The sequence below is a fragment of the Panulirus ornatus genome, chromosome 46, assembly GCF_036320965.1.
Source record: "Panulirus ornatus isolate Po-2019 chromosome 46, ASM3632096v1, whole genome shotgun sequence".
Classification (NCBI taxonomy): Eukaryota; Metazoa; Arthropoda; class Malacostraca; order Decapoda; family Palinuridae; genus Panulirus; species Panulirus ornatus.
In genome coordinates, this window is record NC_092269.1 from 20,436,142 (window position 1) to 20,449,362 (window position 13,221).

Genomic DNA, 13,221 nt, shown 5'->3' on the forward strand with positions numbered 1-13,221 from the left:
GGGGATAGAGAATTAAGAATACTTTCCACGTATTCCCTGCGTGTCGTAGAAGGCGACTAAAAGGGGAGGGAGCGGGAGGCTGGAAATCATCCCATCTCGTTTTTTTTTTAATTTTCCAAAAGGAGGAACAGAGGTGGGCCAGGTGAGGATATCCCACAAAGGCCCAGTCCTCTGTTCTCAACGCTACCTCGCTAACGCGGGATATGGCGAATAGTTTAAAAGAAAAAAAGGTATATATATATATATATATATATATATATATATATATATATATATATATATATATATATATATATATATATATATATATATATATATATATATATATATATATATATATATATATATATATATATATATATATATATATATATATATATATATATATATATATATATATATATATATATATATATATATATATATATATATGTATATATATATATATATATATATATATATATATATATATATATATATATATATATATATATATATATGTATATCCCCTTTGTCAATCTTTCCTCACTCATTCTCTCCATGTGACCCAACCGTTTCAACATCCTCTTTTGCTTTCTCAACCACACTTTTTTCTTACCACACATCTCTCTTACCCTTTCATTAAGTGCTTAATCAAACCACCTCACACCACATATTGTCCTCAAACACTTCATATCCAATACATGCACCCTCCTCCGCACAACCCTATCTATAGCCCACGCCTTGCAGCCGTATAACATACCAATTTTTGCTCTCCCAGATAACGTTCTCGTCTTCCACACATTCTTCAACGCTCCCAGAACCTTCGCCCCATCCTCCACCCTGTGATTTACTTCCGCTTTCAAGGTTCCATCCGCTGCTAAATCCACTCCCAGATATCTAAAACAATTCACTTCCTCCAGTTTTTATCCATTTAAACTTACCTCCTTGTTGACTTGTCCCTTAACCCTACTGAACCTATTATCCTTGCTCATATTCACATTTACTCTTTGATTTCTTCTTTCACACACTTTACCGAACTCGGTCACCAACTTCTGCAGTTTCTCACCAGAATCAGCCACCAGCGCTGTATCATCAGGAACATCAACCGACTCACTTCCCTAGTCCTATCATCCACAACAGACTGCATACTTGCCCCTCTCTCCAAAACTCTTGTATTCACCTCCCTAACAACCTCATCCATAAACAAAGTAAACAACCAAAGAGGCATCACGCATCCCTGCCTCAAACAGATAATTGAATGGCAGCCAATGTCTTTCCTCTCTTCCTACTCGTACACATGCCTTACATCCTTGATAAAAACATTTTACTGCTTTTAGATACTTACCTCCTACACCATATGCTCTTGATAACTTTCACAAAGAATCTCTATCAACTCTATCATATGCCATCTCCAGATCCACAAATGCTACATACAAATTCGTCTGGTTTTCAAAGTATTTCTCACATACATTCTTCAAAGCAAACACCTGATCCACACATCCTCTACCACTTCTGAAACCTCACTGCTCTTCCCCAATTTGATGTTCTGGAAATGCCTTTACCCCTCTCAATCAATACCCTCCCATATAATTTCCCAAGGATTTTCAAAAATACTTATACCTGTGTAATTTGAACACTTTTGTCCCCTTTGCCTTTGTACAATGGCATTATGCATGTATTCTGCCAATCCTCAGGCACTTCACCATGAACCATACATACAATGAATATCCTCACCAACCAGTCAACAACACAGTCAACCCTTTTTTTAATAGATTCCACTGCAATACTATCAAAACATGCCGCCTTGCAGGCTTTCATCTTCTGCAAAGCTTTCACTACCTCTTTTTTGTTTACCAAACCATTCTCTCTGACACTCACTTCGCACACCACCTCGACCAAAACACCCTAACACTCTAACGTAAAACACATTCAACAAACCTTCAAAATACTCATTCATTCTTCTCACATCACCACTACTTGTTATTACCTCTCCTTTAGCCCCCTCACCGATGTTCCTATTCGTTTCCTTGTTAAACGCATTTATTTACCTCCTTTCAAAACATTTACCGTATTCTCCCTAAAATTCAATATTTCCACACATCTCTCTTACCCTTACGTTACTTACTCGATCAAACCACCTCACACCACACATTGTCCTCAAACATCTCATTTCCAGCACATCCATCCTCCTGCGCACAACTCTATCCATAGCCCACGCCTCGCAACCATACAACATTGTTGGAACCACTATTCCTTCAAACATACCCATTTTTGCTTTCCGAGGTAATGTTCTCGACTTCCACACATTCTTCAAGGCTCCCAGAATTTTCGCCTCCTCCCCGACCCTATGATCCACTTCCGCTTCCATGGTTCCATCCGCTGCCAGATCCACTCCCAGATATCTAAAACACTTTACTTCCTCCAGTTTTTCTCCATTCAAACTTACCTCCCAATTGACTTGACCCTCAACCCTACTGTACCTAATAACCTTGCTCTTATTCACATTTGCTTTTAACTTTCTTCTTTCACACACTTTACCAAACTCAGTCACCAGCTTCTGCAGTTTCTCACATGAATCAGCCACTAGCGCTGTATCATCAGCGAACAACAACTGACTCACTTCCGAAGCTCTCTCATCCCCAACAGACTTCATACTTGCCCCTCTTTCCAAAACTCTTGCATTCACCTCCCTATCAACCCCATCAATAAACAAATTAAACAACCATGGAGACATCACACAAGTTTAAATTTAGTTTAAATTTAGCATATACAGAAAACCTACCAATGTATGCTCATATATCCATTAATGCTCATCTCAACATGACAGAGTTGAATTATCCTCATTTCAATCTACGTTTCTTAGGGCATTACGCATTTGCAGTCCAGAGTTTTTTGATGATGAGTTTGAGAAAATATATTCTATTGGATCTAATTCAAAGTACCCTAGATCTTTCATTGATAAATCCCTTAAGTTAACAAAAAATCATTTTATAGAGTTGAACCCAAACCTCCCACTGACACCAAGAATCTTTTAGTTCTCCCTTTTAATTATAATTTTACTTTACTTCCCATGTTGCTTAAATCCTTTAATGTAAATGTTGCCTTCTGCAAAAAATGATACTATAAAGAATATCTTAATCAGGAAGTCAACAGATAACTCTCCTGGATGCATCTATAAGGTGCCATATAGAAATTGTGATAGGTTTCATGTTGGACAAATTGGTAAGGATCATTCTGTAAAACTTAGCAACATAGATATAGAACAAGAACAGGACAAGAATCAAATGCCTTGTTTAACCACGATAAAGACTACGATCATTGTATTGACTGGAGTAATGCCATCTCAGTTAGTAACTCTAACTGTAGTACCACGAGAAATATCATTAAACCTTCTGTGATCAAATACACAAAGAATTATAACCTTAATATTAGTGAAGGTCTATACAAATTGGATAGCTTTATTGTTGATGAAATTTGTAAACAATTCCCCTTCTTGTCCACATACTAAGTTTATGATACGCTCTATGTGTGTCTTGGACAATCACGTGTTTACCAAAATGGCGTCCTAGCTACGTCTCTTCGTTGTATATCAGCTGACCTATATTTCTTTCTTGTATCTCCCCTGATAATGTGATTATTACACGAAAGTGCACTTGGGAACTTATCATGTTTCATTTCCCCGTGGACTCATAGAAATACGTATATGTATGAAACGTTCTATGGTGAACACATACGTACATGTATGTACCGTTCAATGGTGAACACATGCGTACATGTAGGTATCGTTCTGTGGTGAACACATACGTACATGTATGTACCTTTCTATGGTGAACACATGTACATGTATGTACCGTTCTATGGTGAACACATACGTACATGTATGTACCGTTCTATGGTGAACACATATGTACATATGTGTACCGTTCTATGGTGAACACATATGTACATGTATGTACCGTTCTATGGTGAACATATACGTACATGTATATACCGTTCTATGGTGAACACATATGTACATGTGTGTACCCTTCTATGGTGAACACATATGTACATGTGTGTACCGTTCTATGGTGAACACATATGTACATGTATGTACCGTTCTATGGTGAAAACATACGTACATGTATGTACCGTTCTATGGTGAACACATATGTACATATGTGTACCGTTCTATTGTGAACACATATGTACATGTATGTACCGTTCTATGGTGAACACATACGTACATGTATGTACATACCTACAAGAACAAGCTAGTGGCTTACTGGTGAACACAAGCTGTTACAATCACCACGAGGCTGAGCCATCGTGAGGACCATATCATAACTTCATTTTTGCTAAGCTTTTCATCTTACAGATTTTGTTTGTTTATTTCATTGTTGTATTTCGCTGTGGTTTACATGAAGAATAACCCGAGAGTCTACGCGTATATATACATGTTGTATACAAACTCTTGTCAGTAGGTCCAACAGGCGAGAGTGTGGTACCCACAAGATCACAACAGCTGACGGCATGATGGCAATGTTGCCGAACATGTCAGTTTGTTTTTGTATCCGAACACCAGGAATGTCCGGACTGTAGATTGCCGGATTAAGCATATTTCCCTGCATCAGATTTTAGAAGTCAGACTTGATTAGAGTTTGCACAGTGTAGCCGCAGGTTCGATGGACACTGAAACATCAATGCAGTGAATGAGTTAGTAACTTTCACGTGGGAACTCTGCATTTTGGAGGAACACTGAGACATACAAGTCAATGGAAGTAGAATAGGTGAAACATATAGATTCATGTCTTCAGGTGAGTCTGTGAAAAATATCCAAGAGGTGAAGAACTAAATATAAATCTTGTTTTTTAAGACAGAGACTAAAAGAGACTTCATTCATCATTGTGAACAAACTGTGTTTCGCCAGATTTCCTCATCGACCAACAATAGTGGCAGCGACGGAGGGAAATCCTCTGAATAAACTGGTCCTTGAGGAGGAGGATGAGACGCCTGGCGGAGGATCACTCACCTTCTCTGGACCCATGCCCAAGCTCATGAACTACCTCGCCACTGCCATAAATTTCTCGTATGTTATGATGGTGTTCATGGTATATCTTCCCAGTCGTATTCTCCAGACGATATATCATGTTATTCTTCATATCAGGTCCGTCTGCTACAGTGCAGTGTAGAACCTAATATCTAAACTATGGATGGTAATCAAAATCTTTCTTGTATCTATATCCTCTCTCTCTCTCTCTCTCTCTCTCTCTCTCTCTCTCTCTCTCTCTCTCTCTCTCTCTGAAAGACAGATCGGATAACATTGTTATGAATGTCACTTACTCTGCTGCGACATTGCAGGTATCTACGCCCTGAGTAGATCGCTAAGTGTAAATGAGGGACAGTGACGCTCGTGTATGGATGCTAACATCGGATTTTAGATCAGTGGCTCTAACTCTTTAAAGGCAGAACACTACAGGAAAGATGACATTCATCTCAAAGGGACAGAAGTCTCAGCAAAGCGAATCAAGGATCAATTTGCCTTACAACTACAGAGGAAGTTTTTTTTTTTTTTGAGACCCGGTAAAGGTCGATGTGTTGGCCACACCAAACGGGCAATTGAGGTCAGGTCGGGTCATATTACATGTCACACAAGGAAGGTCAGACGGAATTCCCTGCCATCCCACCAGAGAGTGACGTCAGGGATGCAGGTCATGTGGGTCACTAAAACGTACATAAATCACTCGAAGAAATACAATAGACTTGAATACAAGATTCATCCCAAACAAAACAGCTGAATTGCATTGTTTAGTAGACAGTGAACACTTTGGTATCATTGGTCTAACACAAACATTTCTGAACACGAAACATAACGATCTGATTTGCGAATTCAACCACCAGACAACATATTATTTGTAAGTGATAGAGACAATCGAGGAGGGGGAACTGTAGTGTATGTAAAATCTTAATTAAACGTTATCGAAATTCAGACTACAACATCTGCTGCTGTTGACCACTTGTGTGTTCAGATTATCACACAATCTCTCAAACTTTACATAATCGTCGTTTATGGAAGTCTTGGTCAGCCAGCAGATACTGATTCCGTCATGTACGAGAGTTTACAACGAGCAATACAGGATAAAGACTCGATCATTCTTAAGGATTTTAATCTTCCAGAAATCAACTGGTAAACTATCTCAGGTGTGAAACTAAATCTGCCACACTTATCAACTTTGTCCAAGACAATTGACCAAACCGTGACCGAGCTGACGAGGAAAGCTAACATACTTGATTTAGTTGTTGGATCCAGAAGTTGTTAGTAACTAATACCCTTACTGGAGAACATCTATGCACTTGTGACCACAGCATAATCAAGGTTCGACGCAAATATTAGAACCAACTCCCCTAAAATCAGGACTATTATCCCTAACTTTAAAAAGGGTTGAGCGACGCATTAAAGAGTATTACTCTCGTTGGTTCATGCTCAGAGGAATTATAGGCCAGTTTTAAGCGCCAGTTTCTGCATCATCATCAATTCACATTCATTCCCATGCACGACAGAAGCAATTCAACCAACAACAAACCTGAAAGGTCCTCCCAAGACATTGCAAGATCTCTACGGCGCAGAAATAAACTTTATAAGCTTAAGGACTTGCAACGCAGTATAACGCAGTCAGAAGACAAGTGAGAGTTCTTATCAAAACTACCATGAAAGAATACGATTATTGCAAGAGATGTTGATAAAGATCTAAAAAATCTACAGATATATCAATAATGAGAAACATATAAGGAATGGCATAGGACCCTTAGTAAACGAGAATGAGTAACCCATTGAGAAGGATAAACGCTGAGCAACAACCCTGAACAAGTTATTTAGTTTTGTTTTTACGCTTGAAAATAACGACATGAATTTTGAGACAGTGACGAATAGCAGTCACGTGATACTCGAACTTACCATCACAGTTAGAGACGTACTAACACAAATAGATAAGTTGAAGCCTAATGAAAGTCCAGGTCCTGATCGTTTCTGTCTACGAGTAATCACAAATGTCAAACACGGAATTAGCGGACCGGTAACCCATATTCTAAATAAATCTCTTCAGGTTGGAATAGTCCCACAGGACTGGAGATTAGCAGACGTTACTCCTGTATATAAAAAGGGAAGCCGCGAATTTTCTGTAGTTACCGTCCTATTAGCCTCACATTAATCATATGTAATTTTTTGGCGTCGATTGATAGAGATAAAATCGTAGCCTACCTGGAACAACACAGATCATGTCTTGCAAACCTCTGTGAACTTTCTTATACATTATTCAGTTCCACGACAAGACAAAAGCTATAGATATGATATTTCTGGACTTCCAGAAAACATTCGACAAAGTCCCCCACGTTAGATTGATTTACAGAGTCTGAGCCCAGGGGATTACTGGTTGCGTAGGAACTGGATAGAAGCCTGATTAACATGATAGGAGGCAGAAGGTCTTAATGAATGGTGAATCATCACCGTGGTCACCCGTCACTAGCGGGGTCCACCAGGGATCCGTTTCTGGGCCTTTACTTTCATGATTTATATTAACGATATTGACGTAGTACTTGATAACCTAGTCTTCAAATATGCAGATGACACAAAGATCGGCAGTGCTATATCAACTGAAGAGAATAAGTTGAGATTACAAGAGGATCTAGATAAAATCACTGAATGGTCTAGTAAATGGTAAATGCCATTGAACGTCTATAGTTGTCACTGTTACAAGTAGAAAACCTAAGCCAAAAATTTGATTATAAACTGATGGGTCACATGATAAAGGACACCACTAGAGATATAAGAGTCAGTGTCTCCAATAACTTTGAATTCTATCAACAATGCAAAGAAGCTGCCAAGAGAGGAAACAGGATGTTAGAATATATAAACAGAAAATTTACGTACAAAACCACACCTCGGATATACAGTGCAGTTTTGCCCCCCCCCCCCCCCCCCCACACACACACACACACACACACACACGCACAAACACACACACACACACACACACACACACACACACACACACACACACACACACACACTTAAGTAAGAACATGCTTAAAGTAGAAGCAGTGCAGCGAAGAGCATCTAAGTTGATTCCCTGCTTGTGTGATAAACCATGAGAGGAAAAACTGCGAAGAATAAACTTGTTCTTCCTAAGGAAGGAAGGAGCGCCTCCAGGGAATATTGATAAAATGTTTCAATATTAAACATTTCTTTATAGCATCACCAGCATTACCCATGACAGAAGATGGATTAAAACCTGATTCACAGAGTTAATCTGGATTGTACGAAATATTTCTTTACCCACGGCAATATTGATCAATGTAATAATCTCTCAGAAAATGTTGTTCAGAAGAACACCCTTGATGTCTTCAAAATTAGGCTTGCCCATCACTTGTCACTCCCGGGTATTGCATAATTCATTTAATATCATCATAGCGCAGTGCTATACTATGCTACCTTCTCAACCACTGATTTCTTCCTGGCCAAGTAACATACCAACATTGATTAACCTTGTCACCTGTTTTGAGAGAGCAATTAAGAATTATTGTGTCATCATTTCCTAACATGAGCAATGATATAGTCATGATAAGTCCAGAGGTTGGAGCTCAAGTTCATCCTTAGTATTGTCTTTATAACAAAAAGTTAAGGGATGCATGTCGTGGGTGATGAGATGCATAACATATCATTTTCATTCTACTTTTTGAGTTTCCTATAAATATTTCCTTCAAGCTTATTATTTCTGCAAGATATTCTTCTGCCTGTTTTCTTGCCGACGTGTGCCGGAGGGAGTGGAGAATGGGGAGTGGAGGGAGTGCAGGATGGAGGGTGGGGAGTGGAGGGAGTGGAGGGTGGAGGGTGGGGAGTGGAGGGAATGGAGGGTGTGGAGAGAGCCTGTGCTTTGCTATCCTTTTCTTCTGCTACTTAAAATTTTTTCCGTTTTATATTGTTAAGGCCAGACCACTTCGACTGGACCTTGGCTCTGCGTGGTCTTTTTATTTATGTAACTCTCTCTCTCTCTCTCTCTCTCTCTCTCTCTCTCTCTCTCTCTCTCTCTCTCTCTCTCTCTCTCTCTCTCTCTCTCTCTCTCTCTCTCTCTCTCTGAAGAACAACTGAACTTTCCATAAGGTTTACATACACACTTTCCTAGCTATATTCTTCCAGTCATTATCATTTCCGCATCACTCTTGGTTACTTCCTTTCTCCCCTTATGTTTACCTTGTACATATGATCTACTGTAATACTCAGTCCCTTTGGCAGACATATCTTCCAGATGCAAAAACAATCAAACCTTTCGTGTCTTTACTTTCACAACAACAAATCATCTCTATGTCCTATTGTCTCATCTTAATGTCCTTTTTATGCCAGTCGAGGAACATCTACTTTCACCATTTTCTATGTAGCATTTGCTACTGCTATCATGATGTCACTCCCAGCACCAGGGTAGACTGACCAATACTTCTAACCGCATCTGCTTACATGTGAACCCTGTATACACCCACTTCTTATAACACATGACGGTTACTAACTAACTTTACAACATCATCTCTTATATCACCTCAAAATCCACCCATTTATCTCTGATTGTTCCACCATTGTTCTACACTTTTGTTCATCCCTTCACCCGTCCTGACCCACGTCCTCTCCTCTCTGCAGAAACCATTTATTGCCTCAGTAGTTGCTAGCTAGATCTGCACATTCTCACACATTTCAGAGACCCTTCTTATTAATTCCGTCATTTCACTAATCCTCTTTCAATGTTACACGTCCACTATTTCACTCTTCCAAAATTTTCTCAGTCATTTTTTCTATATACATTTACCACATAGATATGTCCCTTATGCTCTGTTTCCATCAAACACATTACTTTCTATCTAGAACACCCAACATTAGCTACCTCATCATCGAACACGGACAACAGTCCTTAAAAATGTACTCACTCCCTCTCCTCGGGTTGCGCAACGCATTGAAGAGCCTCACCCTTGCTGGATCACGTCCAGAGGAATTATGGGCCAGTTTTAAGAGTTTGTTTATGCATCATCAAATTACATTAATTCCCATGCACGACAGAAACAATAAAACCAACATCAAGCCTGAATGATGTTCCCTAGATACTGCAACAGAAATAAACTCTTAAAGTTTAAGAAATCAGACAATGACCCAAATATTGCAACACAGGAATAGTTTGAAAGGTCAAACGTAAAGTTATCAAAACTTTAACTTACATTTTAGATAAATTTCTTCAGGTTGGAATAGTCCCACAGGACTGGAGATTAGCAGACGTTACTCCTATATACAAAAAGGGAAGCCGCGAATTTTGTGGTGATTACCGTCCTACTAGCCTCACATTAATTGTATGTAAACTTCTGAAGTGATTATTATGGAGGAAAATCTTAGCCTTCCTAGAACAACAAGTGAGTTTGATCAATAATGCACAACATGGTTTTAGAAGGCGCACATCACGCCTTACAAACGTTCTCAGATTTTATCATTAATCATTCAATAACCACAAGACATAAACAATAGATATCATATATCTGGACTTCAAGAAAGTATTCGATAAAGTCATCCATGTTAAACTGATGCATAAAGTCCAGACCTTAGGGATTAATAGTTGCATCGGAAATTGGACAGAAGCCTGGTGACATGATAGGAGGCAGAAGGTCTTAATGAATGGTGAATCATCACCGTGGTCACCCGTTACAGCGGGGTCCCCCAGGGATCCGTACTTGGGCCTACTCTTTTCATCATCATGTTAACGATATTGATGTAGGCCTGAATAACTTAGTGTCCAAATTTGCAGATGAAGCAATGATCGGCAACACCAAATTAGCTAGGAAGATAGGCTATCATCACAAGAAGATCCACATAAAATCGCTAAATGATTTAGAAAATGGCAAACGCCATTGAACGTAATAAATTTCAGCCTACTACAAGCAGGAAACCTCAGCAAAAATTCGATTATGAGCTGATGGGATACAAATAAAGGACACCACTATTGTGAGAGATCTAGGGTTCAGTCTCCACTAATTCTCCCAGCATTATAGTGAAGCTGCCAAGAAAGTAAAAAACTTTACATATAAGAGGTAAGATGTGATATTGCCATTATACCTAAGTCTACCTCGACCACGCTTAGAAGCTTGGAGTAAACTCCTAGAAAATGTTGTTCAGAGCAACACCCTAAATGTCTTCAAAGACAGATTTGATCATCACTCGTTATTCTCCGGTATTGGATTATTCATTCAATCAGTCATCATAAGGTAGTGGCATATCATGCTATCATCTTAACTACCGATCTCTTCCTGCCCAGACTGACCTAACTCACTAAATTTAATCAACTCATGTCACCTGCTTTAAGACAGTGAGTAAGAATTATTGTATCATTGTTCAGCAACAGGAATAATGTGGACATGGCATGTCTAGAGGCTGGAAGTCTAGTCTATTCTTACTATTGCTGGTGATGGGATGCATGACATATTCATGTTCATTCTACCTTATGACTTTCCTATAGAAATTTCCTTCAGGAATGTTAAGCCTGCAAGGTATTTCTTTCTACCTGTTTTCTGGCCGATTTTTTGCCGAAAAAACTGAGGGTAGAGAGAGAGCCTCTGCTTGGCAATCCTTTTCTTCTACTGCCAGTAAAGAGACTGTATCTTTTGTTGAATAATGGTAAGGTCAGACCACCTCGCTTGGACCTTGATTCTGTGTATTCTGTGTATCTTTGTAAATCCTCTTTATCTCATCTCTGCCTCTTACCATTTCCCCATTTGCTCCCTTCATTGATGCTCCCATTTCTTTTTTTTTTGCACTATCATTCCCTTTCAAACATTTTCTTGTTCTCCTTGAAGTTTGCTGATGCTGGCTTACCCCAACCCTCATATGTCCCCTTTTTCAGCCTTGCACCTTCCTCTTGATCATCTGACACATTTCCGTTTATACGTTTCCTAATCACTCGCACTCCTTCCCTGCAAATAAAGCCCATACAGTTGTCATGTCTCTTTTATAAGCAACTTACTTTTCCTATCTCATCACTCACTACACTACTTCACATGCTTATCTCCCACCTTCTGCATGACAAGCACGTGTAAGCATTCCTCGACCACTCTCCTAGCCTCATTTACTCTCGACTTTTGACACGCTACACTTATTATCTCTTCACACAAGCCTCTTTTCTAAGCTCATTCGTTAATATCATCCTCTTCCCATTCATATCACTTCCTCTTTTCCTAAAGGCTTTACAAATCTTCACCCTCGCCCCCACTATGTAGTGTTCGAACATCCCACAAGCTGTCTCTCTCAATGCATTCACATCATAGAGCCGCTCTCTTGCACGCCTGTGAACCAGTACATAATCCAGTAATGCCCGCCTACCATATCCCCAACTCACCCATGTTTACTTACGTATGTCCCTCACTGTCAAACAGGTAGTCTCAGTCACCAGTCCTGTTTTCTCCTCATCAGGTATATGTACGTGAGGCCTCCAGATGGGACTTGGGGTCTTAAGTACGACAATGGTTCCTGGTCGGGCATGGTGGGTATGGTGAGTAGGAAGGTAAGTGTAGTGTAGCAGGAAACCAAGCAGAACGATGGTTCCTGGTCCTACATGGTGGGTATGGTGAGTAAGGGAAGTAATAGTAGTGGGTCATGGTTGATCATGGTGGGTATGATGAGTAGGGAGATAGATATCATAGGGAACCAAGACAATATCATGAACCTGGTGAGCAGGATTGTAAGTGTCGTGGAACATTAAGGAGGTAAAGAGTGCTAATCCAGCTGGATGGGTATGGTGAGAACTGAGGTTAGTGCCGAGCAGAACCATTGGTTACTGAGACGGCAGGGTGAGTGTATTAAGGATGCACGTTAGTGAGTATAATATGGAACCAAACTGGGGCACCTAGCAAGGTGCTGTGTTCCGCTGTACTGGGGCACCTAGCAAGGTGCTGTGTTCCGCTGTACTGGGGCACCTAGCAAGGTGCTGTGTTCCGCTGTACTGGGGCACCTAGCAGGATGCTGTGTTCCGCTGTACTGGGGCACCTAGCAGGATGCTGTGTTCCGCTGTACTGGGGCACCTAGCAGGATGCTGTGTTCCGCTGTACTGGTGCACCTAGCAGGGTGCTGTGTTCCGCTGTACTGGGGCACCTAGCAGGGTGCTGTGTTCCGCTGTACTGGTGCACCTAGCAGGGTGCTGTGTTCCGCTGTACTGGGGCACCTAGCAGGATGCTGTGTTCCGC

At 40.2% G+C, this 13,221-nt stretch overlaps 1 protein-coding gene across 1 annotated transcript in view; it reads left to right on the plus strand.

Moving 5' to 3' along the window:
* LOC139763328 (glutamate receptor ionotropic, kainate glr-3-like) overlaps positions 1-13,221 on the plus strand; it is a 269,996-nt gene that overhangs the window by 219,372 nt on the left and 37,403 nt on the right. Inside the window, exons 2-3 of the mRNA XM_071689349.1 lie at positions 4,892-5,050; positions 12,452-12,542. Coding sequence (XP_071545450.1) covers positions 4,892-5,050; positions 12,452-12,542 — 250 coding nt within the window. The remainder of the gene's footprint in view (positions 1-4,891; positions 5,051-12,451; positions 12,543-13,221) is intronic.